The sequence below is a fragment of the Monodon monoceros genome, unplaced genomic scaffold, assembly GCF_005190385.1.
Source record: "Monodon monoceros isolate NGI ecotype Baffin Bay Population unplaced genomic scaffold, NGI_Narwhal_1 Super_Scaffold_10, whole genome shotgun sequence".
NCBI classification, from domain to species: Eukaryota; Metazoa; Chordata; class Mammalia; order Artiodactyla; family Monodontidae; genus Monodon; species Monodon monoceros.
The window spans coordinates 28,013,416-28,032,403 of record NW_021703766.1 but is presented as its reverse complement, the minus strand read 5'-3'; the positions used below and the strand labels follow the sequence as shown (position 1 = coordinate 28,032,403).

The 18,988-nt window shown below is 42.4% G+C and overlaps 1 protein-coding gene across 4 annotated transcripts in view; it reads left to right on the top strand.

Annotated features, from left to right (window-relative positions):
* Positions 1-10,782: 10,782 nt before the first annotated feature.
* The window catches only part of NUP93 (nucleoporin 93), a 107,866-nt gene continuing 99,660 nt past the window's right edge, over positions 10,783-18,988 (top strand). For 2 of the 4 annotated variants that reach the window (XM_029204070.1, XM_029204063.1), the window contains exon 1: positions 10,783-10,849. In XM_029204070.1, the coding sequence (XP_029059903.1) occupies positions 10,792-10,849 (58 nt within the window). In that variant the 5' untranslated portion in view covers positions 10,783-10,791. Of the gene's footprint in view, positions 10,850-12,839; positions 12,941-18,988 lie in introns of those variants that run through there. The other 2 variants (XM_029204080.1, XM_029204078.1) reach the window with 1 other exon arrangement.

The following is an 18,988-nucleotide window of genomic DNA, read 5'->3' as shown; positions in this document are numbered from 1 at the left end:
AGGCTCCTCCATAAAGGATGGGTTTTTCTACTTCTGCAAAAATGTCATAAGGATTTTTATAGGGATTGCATTGAATCTGTAGATCTCTTTGAGAAATGCTGACATCTTAACAATATTGTCTTCTAATCCATGAACATGGGATGTGTTTCCTTTTCTTTATGTCTTCTTTAAATTGTTTCAGCTATGTTTTGTAGTTTTAATTGTGCAAGTTTTTCACCTCCTTGGTTAAGTTAATTTCGAAATTATTTTTTCATGCTATTGTAAATTGAGTTGTTTTTGTATTTTCTTTTCAGATTTTTCATTGTTAGTGTATAGAAACGTGACTGATTTTTGTGTGTTGACTTTGTATCCTGCTACTTTGTTGAATACATTTGTTCATTCTAATAGGGTTTTTTTGTGTGGAATCTTTAGGATTTTCTACATATAAGATCCTATCATCTGTGAACAGAGATAATCTACTTCTTCCTTTTTTATTTGAATGCCTTTTTTTTTTTTTTTTTTTTGCGGTACGCGGGCCTCTCACTGTTGTGCCCTCTCCCTTTGCAGAGTGCAGGCTCCGGACGTGCAGGCTCAGTGGCCATGGCTCACAGGCCCAGCCACTCCACAGCACGTGGGATCTTCCTGGACCGGGGCACGAACCCGCGTCCCCTGCATTGGCAGGCGGACTCCCAACCACTGTGCCACAAGGGAAGCCCTTGAATGCCTTTTATTTCTCTTTCTTGACTAATTGCTCTTCCAGTACTATGTTGAAAAGAGGTAGCAAAAGCAGGCCTCCCTGCCTTGTTTCTAATCTTAGAGGAAAAGCTTTCAGCTCTTTGCCATTGAGTATGATGTTTGCTGTGGGGTTTTCATACATGGCTTGTATTATGTTGAAGTACTTTCCTTCTGTTCCTAGTTTGTAAAGTGTTTTTATAATGACAGGGTGTTGAATTTTGTCAAATGTATTTATGCATCAATTCAGATGATCATGTGATTTTTCTCCTTCATTCTGTTAATGTGGTGTATTACCTTGATCAATTTTCATATGTTGAACCATCCTTGCATTCCAGAAATAAATCCATCTTGGTCATGGTGTGTAATCTTTTAAATATGCTGCTGCAGCTGGTTTGCTAGTATTTTGTTGAGAACTTTTACTTGTGGTATCTTTGGCTGGCTTTGGGATCAGGGTAATACTGGCCTCATAGAATGACTTGGAAAGTATTCCCTCTCCTTCAATTTTTTGGAAAAGTTTGAGAAGGATTGGTAGTAGTTCTTTAAATGTTTGGTGGAATTTACCAGTGAAGCCATTGGATCCAAAGCTTTTATTTGTTGAGAGATTTTCTATTACTGATTCGATCTCATTAGTAATTACAGGTCTACTCAAATTTTCTATTTTTCTTGATTTAGTCTTTGTAGGTTTTATATTTCTAAGAATTTGTCCATTTCATCCATCATTTTTGGGGGTACAGTTGATCATAGTACTCTTATCCTTATTTCTGTATATCAGTAGTAATGTCCCCACTTTCATATCTGACTTTAGTAATTTGATATTTCTCTCTTTTTTTCTTAGCATATATAGCTAAAGTTTTGTCAATTTTGTTGATCTTTTCAATCAATCAATTTCTGGTTTCATAGATTTTTCTCTATTTTTTTTCTATTCTCTATTTTATTTACTCTCTGCTCTAATATTTATCATTTCTTTCCTTCTGATAATTTTTTTTTTTTTTTTTTTTTTCTGCGGTACGCTGGCCTCTCACTGTTGTGGCCTCTCCCTTTGCGGAGCACAGGCTCCAGATGCACAGGCTCAGTGGCCATGGCTCACGGGCCCAGCTGCTCCGTGGCATGTGGGATCTTCCTGGAACAGGGCACGAACCCATGTCCCCTGCATCGGCAGGCGGACTCTCAACCACTGCACCACCAGGGAAGCCCCCTTCTGCTAATTTTTGATTCTTCTTTTTCTAGTTTCTTAACATGTACAGTTAAGTTGTTGATTTGAGATATCACTTGTTTTGTTTGTTTGTTTGTTTTAAGCAAGGTCTTCTTAGAAGCCCATATGATTTAAATTTATTTATTTATTTATAGCACCACTCTTCATCGCAGTGCACGGGACTCTCACTATCGCGGCCTCTCTTGTTGCGGAGCACAGGCTCCAGATGCTCAGGCTCAGTAATTGTGGCTCACGAGCCTAGCTGCTCCACGGCATGTGAGATCTTCCCAGACCAGGGCTCGAACCCGTGTCCCCTGCATTGGCAGGCAGACTCTCAACCACTGCGCCACCAGGGAAGCCCCACTTGTTTTTTTAATATTAGTATTTATAGCTATAAATTTCCCCTTTACTGCTTTCACTACATCCCATATGTTTTCATTTTCATTCATCTCTAGAAAATTCAAGTATTTTTAAATTTTCCTTGTAATTACTTCTTTGATCCATTAGTTGTTCAATAGTGTGTTGTTTAATTTCCACAAACTGAAAAAAATTTTTTAATTTTTGTGTTGTTGATTTCTAATTTCATCCTACTTTGTTTAGAGAAGACACTTAGTATAATATCTATCCCTTAAAATCTACTGAGACTTAATCTGTGGCCTAACATGTAGCCTATCCTAGGAAATGTCCCATGGACACTAGAGAAGAATTCTGTTGTTGTTCTGTACATGTCTGTTATATCTAGTTGATCTATTGTGTTAAGTCCTCTGTTTCCTTACTTATCTTCTGTCTTGTTGTACTATCCTTTATTGAGAGTGGGACATTGAAGTCTTCAACTATTATTGTAGAGCTATTTATTTCTCCCTTCATTCTGTCAGTTTTTGTTTCATATATTTTGCTGGTTTGTTATTATGTATGCAAATATTTGTAATTGTTATATATTCTTGCTATGTTGAAACTTTTATTAATATATAATGTCCTTCTTTGTCTATTGTCATCTTTCTTGATTTGAAGTCAATTGTGTCTGATAATAGTATAGCCATTCCCACTCTTTTTTGGTTACTATTTACATGGAATGTTTTTTTCCATCTTTTCACTTTCAATCTATTTCTGCTTTTGGGTCTAAAGTGAATCTCTTTTAGACGGTGTATACTTGGATCCATTCTGCAAATCTCTGTCTTTTGATTGGAGAATTTAATCCATTTCTGTTTAAAGTAATTGCTGGTAAGGAGAGACTTCTGTCACTTTACCATCTGTTTTCTGTATGACTTACACTTTTTTTTGTCCCTCATTTCTTACATTACTGTCTTCTTTTGTGTTTAGTTGAATTTCTGTAGTCAAATATTAAAATTCCTTTCTCATTTCCTTTTGTGTATATTCTATGGCAATCTTCTCTGTGGTTACCATGGGGATTACATTTAACATCCTACAGTTATAATAGTCTAATTTAAATTTACACCAGCTTAATTTGAATAGCATACAAAAGCTCTGCTCCTTTATAGCTCCATCCTCACCCCTTTCTGTTGTTGATGTCACAGAATTACTCTTTATGTACTGTGGGCCCCAAAAACTAATAATTCTTTTAAATGCATTAGTCTCTTAAGTTATGTAGAAAACAACATGTGGAGTTATATATCAAAGCTACCATAATGGTAAATTTTAGACTAGTAATTTAAAAATATATATTAGTCTCTTAAATCATGTAGAAGACAAAATGTGGAGTTACATTGTTACAATAATATTTGTTTTTATAAGTGCACATGTATTTACCTTTTGTGATCTTTATTTCTTTATACAACTTCAAGTTACTGTCTATTGTCCTTTCGTTTCACCCTGCAGGGCTCCCTTGAGCTTTTCTTGCAGGGCATGTGTAGTGGTAGCAAATTTCCTCGGCTTTTAACCTGGAAATGTCTTAATTTCTCCCTCATTCTTTTGGGGTTTTTTTGCGGTACGCAGGCCTCTCACTGTTTTGGCCTGTCCTGTTGCGGAGCACAGGCTCCGGACGTGCAGGCTCAGCAGCCATGGCTCACGGGCCCAGCCGCTCCACGGCATGTGGGATCTTCCCAGACCAGGGCACAAACCCGTGTCCCCTGCATTGGCAGGCGGACTCTCAACCACTGTGCCACCAGGGAAGCCCTCTCCCTCATTCTTGAAGGACAGTTTGCCAGACGTAGTATTCTTGGTCGATTTTTTTTTTTTCCTTTTAGCATTTTGAATATATTGGCCTACTGCTTTCTGGCCTCCAAAGCTCCTAATGAGAAATCTGCTGATAATTTTATTGAGGATCCTTTGTATGTGACAAGTTGCTTCTCTCTTGCTGCTCTGAAGATTCTCTCTTTGTCTTTTGAAAGTTTGATTATAATGTACCTTGTTGTGTGTCTCTAACTTCATCTTACTTGGAGTTCATTTAACTTCTTGGATGTTTTTCATACCTTCATCAAATTTGAAAAATTTTCAGTCATTATTTCTTCAAATAGTCTTTCACCCCTTTCTTTCTTTCTCTTCTCCTTCTGGAATTCCTACAATGCATATATTGGTCCACTTACTCATGTCCCACAGGTACCTTAGGCTCTGCTCACTTTTCTTCAGTTTTTTTTTTTCTGTTCCTCAGACTCCATAATTTCCATTGTCCTAGGTTCAACCTCACTGATTCTTTCTTCTGCTTCCTCAAATCTGCCTTTGAATCCCTCTAGTGAATTTTTCATTTCAGTTATTGTACTTTTCAGAATTTCTGGATTCAGAGCTTCAGAGTAAGCACCAGGATTTCTTTTTGGTTTCTTACAGGTTTTCTGTGTCTTTACTGATAGTTCCATTTTGTTCATACATCATTTTTTTGACTTTTCACACATTTCCTTTAGTTCTTTGAGTATCTTTCAGGCTTTTGTTTTAAAGTCTTTGTCTAGTAGATCTGCCATTAAGTTTTTTTTCAGGGGCATTTTCTGTTGGCCTATTTGTTCCTTTGAATGGGCCCTACTTTACTGTTCCGTTTGTTTGTATGCTTTACGATTTTTCTTGTGAAAACTGGACACTTGAATCTAGTAAGGTAGTAACTCCGGAAATCAGATTCTCTCCCTTCCCAAAGGTTTGCTAGGTTTTTGTTATTGTTTTTGTTTTTATGATTGTTGTAGACTATCTTTGTGCCAAGGGTCAGCCTGAGGTGTGAACTTAAGGTCTTCTCAGGTCTTTTCTGAGCCTATGCTTTTCCTTGGGTGCAGGTGGTCATTTTCTAATTTCACCCATGTATGTAGTTGTTTTTGAATACTCTAGTCTTTAACGTCTGAGGAAAAGAGAAAAATGAAGGGGGGAAACAGGGCACTGGCCCTTCAAATAGGCTGGGAATGACCTCTGCTGGAGTGGAGGGGGAGGGACTTGCAACAATGGGAGAAGGTGTTAACAACAATGACTGCCCTTCTCTTTTGTCTGCACTTCTGAGATCAGAAGCAGCAATCAGTGATCAGAGCACAGATCCCCAAGATTTGGAGGATCTTGGAGGACAGGGCCTTTTTTACCCACGCCGGCTCCTGCAACTGTGTGCAAGCTGCTCCAGGAATATGTGCACAGCTGTCTGTCACCATGGGGGATGGGTGTCTGAGCTTAAATAAACTGAAATTAACTTCAATTTACCACCCAAGTCTTCCCCTGGAAGTTGCAAGCTTCAATAGATCCATAGTTCCAAAATAGTTACATCAAACAGATTCTGCCAGTGCAATTGTTGTCCAGGTGTGGACAGATTCCTGATACTTCTTAGAATCCTCACTTTTCAACCTTTTGAACACTTGGTTTTGTCAATTTTTTAATATAGCCATTTTCTCAACATTATCAGTAGTCAGAAAAATAAAAATTAAAACTATAATCATATATTCTATACATCTATTAAAGGGGCTCAAATAAAGAAAAATATCTGATAATACCAAGTGTTAGTCAAGTTTGGAGCAACAGGAACTCTTATACGTTGCTAGTGGGAAGGTAACATGGTACAACCATTTGGAAAACATTTTGGCAGTTTCTTATAAAGTTAAACGTATAAATACCATACAACCCAGAAATTCCATTTTTAGGTATTTACAGAAGAGAAATGAAAGCATATGTTCACACAAAAACATGTACAGGAATGTTCCTAGCCAAAAACTGGAAAAAAATCCAAACATTTATCAGAATGAATGGATAAATAAAATGGAGTACATCTACGTAGTAAATACTTATCAATTAAAATGAATGAACTACTGATACAGGTATCAACATGGATGAATATAAAAAAACATTATGCTGAGCTAAAGAAGCCAGACACAAAAGATATGGCATGATTCTATTTACACACAGTTCTAGAACAGGCAAAAATAAGTTATAGTGACAGGAAGCAGATCAGTAGTTTCCTGGGATGTGTGTTAGGGGATAGAGAGGAGGCTGACTGTAAAGGGACAGAAAGAAACTTTTTAGAATGATGGAAATCTTCTATACCTTGATTGTAGTGATGGTCATGCATTTATTAAATACACCTAAGTATACTTTTAAAACAGGTCCATTTTTTGGAAGGAGACTGTACTTCATGAAAAATGTAATCATTCTGGCCTGGTGGTTGTTTAACGGTTATTCATTGCAGATTTAATTGGCATTACCCTATGACTAATTATGTTGAGTACCTTCCATATACTTACTGCTATTTTGATATTTTACTAGTCAGGTTTCTCCACAGAAGGCAAACTAGAGACCCAGAAAAGTCTGTAGTAGTTCCAGTCCAGTCCAACAGGCTCAAGGCCCAGGAAAAGTCAATGTTTCAGTTCATGTCTGAAAGCAAGAGGAAAAAACAGTTGAAAGCAGTCACGCAGAAGGAATTCTCTCTTACTCAGCATTTTTGTACTATTTAAGCCTTCAACTGATTGGATGGGGCCCACCCACATTGGGAAGGGCAATCTTCTTTACTCAGTCTACTGATTCAAATGTTAGTCTCTCCAAAAACACCCTCACAGACACACCCAGACTAATATTTGACCAAATATCTGGGCATCCTGTGGCCCAGTCAAGTTGATACATGAAATTAACCATTATAAATATCCTCTTTTGTAAAATACTTATTCAAGTCTTTTGCCCATTTCTAATTGGGTTATCTGTCTTTTCCTTATTGATTTATAGGAGTTCTTTATATATTCTGGATATGTCATAATTCGAGAAATGTATTGCATATTTTTTCAGTCTCTCAGTGGTGTCAAATTTATCAGCCTTTTCCTTGTAGTTAATGATTGTTGTGTGTTATTTAAGAAATGCTTGCCAACCCCAGGTCATGAATTCTACTCTCTTATCTTTTAGAAGATTTATTGTGCTTTCTTTTCACATTCAGGTCTATAATCCATGTGAAATTTATTTTGGGTATACGGTGTAATGTAGGGATACATTTTTTTTCCCTATAGCTAATAGGCTCATACTACTTACTGAAAGCACTATCTTTTCCCCCTCTGAGTCACTTTTGCCATAAATCAGGTAACCATATCAGGTCCACTTCTGGACTCTCTGTTTCATTGGTTTATTTATCTATTCTTGTGCCAATTCTTTTAAAATTACTATAGCTTTAAATAAGTCTTGATATTTGACAGTATAAGTTCCCCTCCCACTTTGTTTATCTTCTTTAAGAATGTCTAGGGACTTCTCTGGTGGCACAGTGGTTAAGAATCCGCCTGCCAATGCAGGGGACACAGGTTTGATCCCTGGTCCAGGAAGATCCCACATGCCGAGGAGCAACTAAGCCTGTGCGTCACAACTACTGAGCCTGAGCCCTAGAGCCCATGAGCCACAACTACTGAGCCCACGTGCCACAACTACTGAAGCCCACGTGCCTAGAGCCTGTGCTCCACAACAAGAGAAGCCCCCACTCGCCACAACTAGGGAAAGCCCGTGCGCAGGCTTGAGGACCCAACACAGCCAAAAATAAATAAATTAATTAATTTTAAGAGAAAAAGAATGTCTAGAAGGAACATTCTTGGCCTTTTACATTTTCAGGTAAAATTTACAATCAGCTTGTTAATTTCCTTTAAAATTTTTTCTGGGATTATAACTTGAGGTATTTGAACCTAAATCACCTTGGGGAGAACTGACATCTTTATAATACTGTCTTCAATCCAAAAACATGGTATATTCCTATGTTTATTTAGGTCTTCTTTTGTTGCTCTCAGCAATGCTGCGTAGTTTTTAGTATCAAGATCTTGCACATTTTTTTTGTAAAGTTTACTCCTCATTGTATTATTTTTATGCTAATGTAATTTATATCATTAAAAATTTTAATTTTCTATTTATTTTTGCTAATATATAGAAATACAATTAGTGTTTTTTGTTTTCGGTATGCGGGCCTCTCACTGTTGTGGCCTCTCCCGTTGCGGAGCACAGGCTCCGGACGCGCAGGCTCAGCGGCCATGGCTCACGGGCTCAGCCGCTCCACGGCACATGGGATCTTTCCAGACCGGGGCACGAACCCGTGTCCCCTGTATCGGCAGGCGGACTCTCAACCACTGCACCACCAGGGAAGCCCCTCCAATTTTTATACCTAGTATTTCTCTTTCCTGTCATACGGCACTAGTTAAGCCTTCCTGTACAATGTCAAATATAAATGGTAACAACTGACATCTTTTTCTCAGGGGAAATATTTATATTTCATCTTTAAGTGTGATGTTTGAGGAAGGCTTTTTAAAACCAAATTAAGTTCCCATCTATTCCTAGTTTGCTAAAAAAATTTTTTATCATAAATCAGTGTTGTATAAAGTGCTTTTTTAATGTGTTTATTAAGATACACATTTTTTTCCATACACATTTATGCTGTTAGTGTGGAGAATTACATTATTTTCTAATGCTAAATTAACCTTGCATTTTTGGCAAAAAAATCCCTTTTAATTATGGTGTATTATCTTTTGCTGTATTGCTGTATTTGGTTTTCTAATATTTTATTTTGAATTTTTGCCTTATGTTTACTCAGGCTGTTGTCCTATTTCTTTTCTTGTAAGGTTTCTGCCAGGTTTTGAATTCAAGGTTATAAAGGTCTCATTTAACAAATTGTAAAGTGTTCTTATTTTTTCTATTCTCTGGAAGAGTTTGTGTAAGATTAGTGTTATTTCATCCTTAAATATTTGAAACAATTTGCCAGTGAAGTCATCTGGACTTGGAATTTTTTGTTTTGGGGTGTGTTTATTTTATTTCAGTGGAAGTAAAGGGTGTGTTTTGAAATCCTGTCTGTCCCAGAGACCATGACACTTGCTGGTCCTTCATGTCTCCACATGGCTGCTCCTTCAGCGATTCAGTTCTTTGCTCAAATACCACCTCCTCAGAGATGTCCTCCATGACTGCCCCAGCTAAAGTAGCATCCACTCCTTTCAGCTACAATTTCCATTTTTTTGTAGACTTGTGTTCCCTAAAATTAACCTTTCCAAAAAATTGTTTATTTACTCTCTTTCTCTCCTGTTAGATTTTGAGCTCTGTGGGGCAGGAACCTTGTCAATCTCGTTCCCCTCTGAATCTTTAGCACTCAGAACATAGCAGTTGCCCAACAAATATTTTTCAAGTGACTAAATGAATAAAAGGAAGCCAGATAGAGATCCTTTCCCCACAAAATCGCCAGAAGACAAGAGCAATGATGAGGATGTTCATCATCAAGTCTTACATTTTTAGCAATAAATATCACCTAGGGTCTCCATCAGACTTAATACAGAAACAAAAATCTGCTATATAATTCTGTAGTCTCCCCAAATTATGATGTCATTTTGAAACAAAATGTAATGAACGTAAAAATAAGACTTCTTGGGCTTCCCTGGTGGCGCGGTGGTTGAGAGTCCGCCTGACGATGCAGGGGACACGGGTTCGTGCCCTGGTCTGGGAAGATCCCACATGCCGCAGAGCAGCTGGACCCGTGAGCCATAGCTGCTGAGCCTGCACATCCGGAGCCTGTGCTCTGCAACCGGAGAGGCCACAACAGTGAGAGGCCTGCGTACAGCAAAAAAAAAAAAAAAAAAAAAGACTTCTTCAGTTTCTTTCTTTGAAAATGGAGCTGTTTAATATTTTTTTTGTTTAATGTTATTTTTTAAATGTATAGAACAAAATGTAACATGATGGTGAAAACATTCTTCTTAACATTGTTGAAAGCACCTCCTTACATAGCATGTGAGGGACAACCACATTCAGTTGGGAAAAGCTTACTGAATTCTGGCCTGCTGACTTTGTAACAAGCATGTTAGATGAGCTGCTGCAAGGGTTCAAGTAATCTTGCATCCTTCAGGATTATTTTGATTATAAGTGACAGAAAACTCAACTGAAAGTGAATTTTTTTTTCTCATGCAACAGAACATTCCAGGGGTAGGGTTAGCTTTAGTTTGATCTAGAAGCTCACATAATGTCATTGGATTCTGCCTCTCTCTCCATCACTACATTGTTCTCTTTTGTAATGGCTTCATTCCTAGGTAGGTTCTTCCCTCATGGCTAATAACTAAAGTTCTAAAAGCTTAATTTCAGGGAGTGAGGACTTCTATGAAAACTCCTTCACAATTCCAATTCCAGTGGTAAAGAGAGCAACTGTGTGAGAAGAACATCTTGAGAATGAATTTTCTTGACTCTGTTGAGTCGTAGGCCCATCCCTGAACCAGCCACTCTAGCCAGGGTAGAGCTCATACTATACTAGTAGTCTTCTGCTACTTGTTTTTCACACTTAAAATTATGTTTCCAAGATCCACCTGTGTTGTGTTTGTAGCTATAGCACACTCATTTTCACTGCTGAATAATATTGCATTGTTATAATACCCACAATTTATTTATTTATTTAGTTAATGGACATTTTTTTTTTCCTGTTATGAACTGTGCTGCTGTGAAGATTCTTGCAAATATCTCCTGGTGCACATGTGTAAGAGTTTTTCCTGGGCATGTATCAAGGAGTGGAATTGCTGGGGTTTACAATATGGAAGTATTCAGCTCCAAAAGGTAAAGGTCCTGATTTTCCATTTGGCAATGTTTCATGAGTATTTGTCTATGGTATTAAAAATTCTTCTTTACATAATAGAAAAAAGCAAGGTAAAAGGATAAAACATTATTCAGATGCAAGATGCTGTTATATTTGTGGATATTGTCTGACCACAGCAGGATCTGGTTATATTTAATAGCTTTAAGACAAAGACCACACCCATATATATTGTCAATCAGCATCAATCATTTATACAGAACCCACAATATGCTGGTGTGAGCTGTTAAAGACAAACGAAGCTGGACACTAGTTAAAGTGGTAAGGACATATTTTAATCAGCAATATTCTATTGCAGTAAGGAACAGAGTCCAGCATGAATGGAACTCAACTTTGATTTGTACAGAGGTGACTGGGTGTTTCAAAGGGAGAATCAGAGAATAGGGAGGGGGTTGAGCTCTGATGAGTTAGGGAAAAATTACCAAAATTGGGAAGGAGGTGTCAGTCCATGTGAAACTCATCTGGATTTGCTAACTGGTGCTCACTGAAGTTAGGCTGCTGCCCTCGCACAGAGGCTGGGAGACAGGGACCCTATCGTCAGGTGTTGGCTGGAAAAAATGGTAAATTCTTTTGGCAGCCTTGAGTTTTCTCTGGCAGGTACTTTAAGAGGGGCTAGGGTCACCTAAGGATGTGGCCCTGAGCTGTTAGAAACTATGTTGGTTGTTTTGCTCAAGTTGTTACAGGCTGAGGTTGAGGCCCTAGAAGAGAACAGGGCTCAGAGGAGCCTGGCTAGAGTTCTGTCAAGGAGAGAATCTGTCAGAAGTGAGAGGAAAGGTGTGGTGAGGGTGGGAATAGCACTATTTCTCTCCTACCTTTGCTTACACCATTCCCTAGGCCAGGAAAAACCTCCTCTCTCTCTGCCATTCTAAGCCCTATTCATCCTTATGGCTCAGTTAAGGTGTCACTTCCCCTGAGAAGGCCTGCTTGACTTTCAACCCACCAGACCGGGTTAAACATCCTTAGCATCCTTATATAGCTTTGTCATGCACTTAGCACATTACATTGAAATACACTCTGCTTCCTCACCAGATCGTAAGGACTGGGTCTCATTCATTTTGGGCATATTGTGAGCACTAATGTATGTTGCATGAGTGGGCACTGTGACAATCAAAGGTCCACTCTCCTTATGTCTTGGACACAGAAATAGCCTCCCAGCTCCTCTCTGCTTCCCTCTTCTCTACCCAGAGGGCTAGAGAGATCATCTATAAAGGTAAGTCAGCTCATGCCACAGTTTGGCTTCAGATCCTCCGGTGGCTTCCATTTGCATGAGGAATAACTTCAACTTTCTTGCTGTGGCCTGAAGGACCTGAAAGTCTGGCCCCAGCCAACTGTGAGTCTTATCGCACCTGAGCTGGATCATCCTCTAGCAGTCATACTCCCCTTCTTTCTATTCTTCAAACACCAGGCTTGTTTCCCGGTGGAGCCTTCAGATTTGTTCCCTCTACTTGGAATGTTCTGCAGCCAAGACTCTGCAAGGCTGACCCTTTCTCATCATTCATGTTTCAGCTCAGCCAGCACCTCCTCAGAGAGGCCCTCCCTGACCACATTCTCTCTCCCATCACACTGCTTTTTTCGTCATTGCCCTCTTTACAAACTGGAGGTGATTTATTATATTTTGTTTCCCCCACCAGCTTGAGAACTCCATTAGGGCAGGGATCTTGTCTGCCGTGGCTGCCACTATGCCTCCAGTACCTAGAATAGTGCCTGGCACTCGGATGGTGTTCAATGAAGGATAAGAAATCAGCGCAGGCAATTGTGGGATCGCTTTCTCTGGCAGGAGCCGACTCTAACCAAGTGGGAGGGGTGAGGGCGGTGGCTGGGTGCGTGTGGGGAGGGACAGCTCAGTCGAAGGCCCCGCCCAATCCCCGCCCAAACCCCGCCCATGTCCGTGTCCTCCTCCTCGGGTCTCCATAAAGTTCATTTGGCGGCGCGCCGCGCGGGGTCTTCTGGGAAGGCCTGTCTCGGCCAATCAGGAAGCGCGGGCGAGCGGCGCGGGACGCGGCCGCCGCGTTTTCTAACCCGGACTTGAGCGGCTGATGCGGCTGCAACGCCAGGTAAGGGTGTTTGTGGCCCCGTCCTTTCGACACGGGGCAGGTCCTTGAACCTAAGGTCCAGAGGCTGGGCGGAGCCCGGTCCCCGTGCTCGGAGCCGTGCTGCTCACACTTCCCGTTCGCCTCATGGCAGCCGGCACGCCTGACGCCTGCGACACAGCGCCCTGTCGAACCGCCCCCCATTATAGCGTCGGGCTGCGCTCCGGGAGTGCTTTCTATCTGCCCTCTTTCTGAATGCGGAGCCTCGGCCCCCTGGCGACCCTCCTGTCCCACTACAGCGCTCTGCCGGCGCGCCACGCCCACCCCTGCCCTGCGAGTCCACCCTTGGCTGTATCGGTGCCCCTCCCCGCCACCACACTCCGCCTGGTATCTTCCTGACCGCGCCCTGTCAGCTCCCTTGCTCGCTCCTCGGGGATACTCTATCGGGAGGCCTTTCCCTCCCGGGAAAGGGACTACCCTGTGAGCCTTGGCCTATCTCAGGGACTACCCTGTGAGCCTTGGCCTATCTCCTCTGTCTGCATCCAGCGGAATGCTGGGAGATGCTAGTGATTAGAACCTGGAGGTGGCCCGCACTTTCTCTGGGCCCACAGCACCCCATCCTCTGCAAAGGCAATGCCTGCATTTATTGGGTCTCTTTTTTTAAAATTACGGGGCCGACCGTAGGGGTCTTTGTTCCAAGTTTGGACGACCCATTGACAGAGCTGCTGGTCCAGATTTGCCCCTCTGTCGGGTGTGAGAAGAGGTTATGATTTGTTTAGACCAAAATGTTTTTCAGCAAGGGTCACCTTTCTGTTCTGTTTGGGGGCTGTGAGAGGGTGCCCTTGGGCATCGCATCCTTTCTTCTTTCTTTCAGTTATTCTTCTTTGTGAATTTGTGTTTGGGACATTTTCATTTTTTATTCGTGGTGATCTCACTCGAGGCTCATCGTTCTTAATACCTGTTTATTAGGTTAACAGATCCCACATGAATATCTCCAGCCTGGGCCTCTTCCTTGACCTATATCCAGCTGCCTACTTTAATATCTCCACTGTGATGATTTGTAGGGAACTCAACCTGAACATTTCAAGATAGGGCTAGCAAGGTTCCCTCCACTTCTCTTCCCAGACTGCTTTTCTTGCTGTTTTTTTTTTCTCAGTAATGTAAAAGGCTCTGACCGATAACCTTTGAGTCATCCTTAACTGCTCTCTTTCTTTCTTACTTCACATCCAATGCTTGGCATCCTGGGCCAGGTCACCATCACCTCTCCTGGATTATTGAAATAGTCTCCCACCTGGTCTCCTGGCTTCTGCCCTGGCCCCTATTTTCAGCACAGCAGATAGAAGGACCCTCCGGTGGGTCCCCATCTCATTTAAAGATGAACTCCTTACAGTGAGTTATATGGCTTTACATAATCTGACCCACTGTTATTTTCCCACTTTCGTTTTCTGCTACCCTCTCCTTCCACATGGCAGACGTGCTTCGACCTCAGGACCTTTGTGCTTGCAATTCAATATTCATATGGTTCGCTCTCACTTCTTTCAGGTTTTTATTCAAGGGTCACCTAGTGAGACATTCCCCACTTCCTATCTTCCTTTATTGCTTTAGTTGTTCTTATATTTTACTCATTTATATGTGTATTGTTTGTTTTCTCCCTCTAGAACGTTATCTGTTTTGTTCCCTGATGTATCCCCAGCACCTAGACCTGGCACACAGTAGGTGCTCAACAAATAGAAAGTAAATCCATGTTCCTGACACTGTTAGAGGCTTGGGGATCCAGTGGTGACTGAGATAGGCCTGCGCTCACTGAGCTGCTGTTTCTGTGGAGCACATCATCAGCAATAAGCCCGCAGGGGTAGCATGTAGTGGCAGGGCCTTTTTAAAAAGAGGGCAAGGGTGTCTGAACAGAGACCTGTTTGAAATCAGAGAGGGGAGTATCTCGGGCAAGAGCATTCCTGGAATGGGAACAGCAAGTGCAAATACCCTGAGGTGGGAACATTAGAGATGTGGTGAACTTGAGTGTCTAAACCTGCTTCCTGATGGGCTGAGGTAGAAAATAAGGTAGAGAGAAAGATAGATACGCCTAGGAGAAGGAGGGGTCAGAGCAAAGACCTGGAGGTGAGGACCTGAGGTATGTTCAGGGAACAGGTCACTTTAATTCAGCAGACATTTTATTCGGTAACTTTTTTAAGTTTGTACCAAACTTAGCAGCTGAGGATTCAAAGCTGAGCAGTCTGTGGACCTCACCCTACAGGAATTCTCCATGTAGAGAGAGAAACAGACTTGGGAATAAAATCATCACAACTCTTCACCTGGCCAGGGAAGAACAGTAATAGATGGTTGAGAATAGTGTGGGAGGGGTTTGAGGTAGGTAGGACTGTCCCAGCTGACTTTGCAAGGTACACAGGAGTTCCCATGTGCCAGGGTATGTTTGTGTTCTAGCAGAGTGTACACCTGTATGTGCCAGTGTGTGAAGGGAGGAAACAGCATGAGGCATCCCAAGGAGTAGAGAATTGCTAGGGTATCTTTGCGGGGAGGCAGTATGAGATGAGGATGGTAAGGGTGGCAGTGCCCGTTCTTTGGAGGGTGCCCCTATTGGCCGTGTCAATGCATGAGCACTTCCTTCTATAGGAGATGGAAGGTGTTCCTGAGGGTATAAAGCCAGGGGAACGTTTCAGAAAGACCTCTCTAGCCAAGGGGAGTGTAGGTTAGAGGAACAAGAAGGCTTAGACTGTTGAGGTAATCAGGAGAAGAGCGTGAGGTTAGAGTGGGGGCAAAAGAGATGAGGGTTTGACTTTCCGAAAGGTTTGGGAGATGGACCTGGAGATTGGATGTTTGGAGAGGAAAGGGAGCCTGAGGTGGTTTCTGGCTGAATTGACTGGTGCTAATTGTTTTATCAAGAGAGACTGGAAATGCAGGAGGAGGAAGTGGTGCTGGTGGTGGTGGCAGTGGCAGCTAAGAGGGGAGAGAAGTGAAGCGTTTGGGATAATATGTAGTTTGAGGCATCCACTGGTCAGCCGGCTGTAGATGTCAGGTGAACAGTTGGAAATATTGACCCTGGGAGAGAGCTGGGCTGGACATAGAGATACGGAAGTCACCTTTGTTTTGATAGGTCAGTGTCCTTGCCTGGGCCCAGATAGGCCTCCGAGGTCCATGGAAAGGCAGCCTTGAGCCTCCTGGCACTGCCTGCTTAGGAGTGTGTGTGTGGTTCTCTTGGATGCACATGTGTATGTGAACGGATTCAGAGAGGTCTGTAGCCATCTGGGAGATGGATGGCTGTGGCAGGAATTGTAGTTGAAGTTCAAGTGGATGTTATCCAGAGAAATATATAGTGTGAGAAGAGGAGGTCCAAGGATAGAAGCTTGGCATTTGAGGGGTGGGTAGGTGAAGGAGGCATAGCAGAGGAGGCTGAGAGAGGGAGGAGGAGGAGGAGAACCAGGAGAAGGTGGAGTCTCCACGTCTTGGGAAGAGAGAGTTTCAGGAAGGAAGGAGTGGTTAGGATGTCATAGGCTGTGAGAAAGGAAGGATTGAAGAGTCTGTTGGATTTGGCAGTTGGGTCAGTGGTGACTGCCGGGGAGTTCAGGAAATGGGAGGCAGGCAAGCAAAAGTTAGATGGCAGTGGTGATGAATGAATGACGCGTGACAGGGGATGGCCGTCTCTTTATGAAGGGAGTGGGAGCCAGAGGAGGACACGGGGTCGAGGAAGTTTTTAAAAATAAACTTCTTATTTTAGATTTGTTTTAGATTTATAGAACACATGCAGGATAGTACGGAGTTCTCTGTACCCCTCACCCAGTTTCCCCTACTGATGAGGAATTATTTTAGGGAAGGAGAGACCTAAATCCTAGAAGGAACCAGTGACAGTGGAAAAAAAGGACAACCATCACTTCCTGAGCTCTGGCTGTGGGCAGGTCTCTGCCATGGGCTTTACTTCTATAATCTAATGCCATCCTCACGGCAACCCTGTGATGTCAGGCTTACTCCCTTCCCTGTCTCCCTCGTTTCAGTAAATGGCACCTTCATGGTCTGAGTTACTCAGGCTTAAAACCTTGGCATTGTCCTTGACTTCTTTTCTCCTCTCACATTCTACATCAGCAATTCATGTCTACACCAAATCTACTCTTAAAATATAGTATCCATGAACCAGACCCACTTTTTGTCTCTTCCACCACTATCACCCTGGTCCACGCGGGTGTCAGGTATCACATCTGGGTGATGGAGTAGCCTCCTGACTGGTCTCCCTGTTCTTACTTTGTCCCCTCAAGCCCCCTGTCTGTTCTCCACACAGCAGTGGGAATGAGCCTTAGAGAAGGCTCAACCCTTCACTGGCTCCTGTCATAAGTAGGCTGAAATCCAGAGTCCTTGGTGCTGGGAAGCCGACATGATCTGACCCTGTCCCAACCCCTTCTCCCACCACCCTTCCCCATGATTATGTGCTTCAGCCACGTGGCCTCCTGCTCTTCAACTATGCAAACTACACTTCTGCCTTGTTTCCTTGGCAAGAACATTCTTCCCCCAAATATCTACATAGCTCACCCACTTACTTCAATCAGGTCTCTGCTCAAAGGTTTCCTTTTAAAAGAAGCTTCTCAGAACACCCCAGCTAAAGCAGTCCTACCATCCACTCTGCTGCATTTCCCTGTTTTACCTCCCTCATAGCATTTATCAATACTTGGCATCATGTGTCTATATGTTTATGCATTTTTATTGTCTGTCTCCTAATAGACATAAGCTCCCTGAGGCTGGGGAACTTTGTCTGGTTATTCCATAGCTCCATCCCCATTGCTTTGAACAAACAGTACCTAGCGTATGGTAGATGCTCAATAAGTATTTGTTAAATGAATGAAGGAAAGCTGCCATATAAATCACCATGACCTGAGTGGCTTAAACAACAGAAGTTTGTTTTTCTACAGTTCTGGAGGCTGGAAGTCCAAGACCAGGGTGCCACATGGTTGGGTTGGTGAGGACCCTCTCTCTTTCTGGCTTGTTAGTAGCCACCATCTCGAGTGTGCTCACATGTACATGGGGCTCTAACTTTGGTGAACTTTACAAGGCAAACACAGGAATTTAGAAATTGAGTCATTAGGCATTTGGGGAAAGGTTTGCTGAAGGTTATTCTGGCAGTTAGTGAGTGTATTGAGGATCTAGCTACTGTTAAAGGGCACTGTTGGAGTTACATATTTAAAAAAAAAGGTAAAGCTACAAAATAAATTTTAAGCTGTTTGGGAGAGAAGGAATCTAGGTATTAATGATAACATAAGGCAAATGAGGAGAATGTCAGCAGGGTGGTGGACTAACAGGTCCTCACGCTTTGTCCCCCCATAAAAACAACAAAAACAGCAAATAAACAACTATATATTGACGAAAGTAGCTCTGTGAGAGCTCCAGAGTGAAATAAGGAGGCTGCAGAAACCCTGTGGAGGGACTTCCCCGGTGGCGCAGTGGTTAAGAATCCGCCGGCCAATGCAGGGGACACGGGTTGGAGCCCTGGTCCGTGAAGATCCCACATGCTGCAAAGCGACTAAACTCATGCACCACAACTACTGAGCCTGCGCTCTAGAGCCCATGAGCCACAACTGCTGTAGCCCGCGCACTTAGAGCCCATGCTCTGCAGCAAGAGAAGCCATTGCAATGAGAAGCCCGCACACTGCAACGAAGAGTAGCCCCTGCTCTCCACAACTAGAGAAAGCCCATGCGCAGCAACAAAGAGCCAAGGCAGCCAAAAATAAATAAATAAAAATTTAAAAAAGAAAAAAGAAACCCTGAGGAGCACAAAAACAGATGGCTGGCCACATAGAAACGTGTAAGGCAAATAAATAAATGGAGTAGAGAGGAATCTAGATGAGGGGAGATTCCTGTGGGATGGGTATTGAGGAAAACCATTTTGGTAAGTAGGACTTGAATTCGTGGTAAAACGATAGCTGATGTTTGAGTGGTTACTGTGTGGCAGGCGAGGAAGGTACGTCTATTTTTCCACTTCACAGGTGAGGCCCAGAGGGAGTAATTAACTTGCCCACGGTCACCCAGCTAGAGGGTACAGTTCCTGGCTGGATCTCAGGGGTGTGGTAGAAGGTG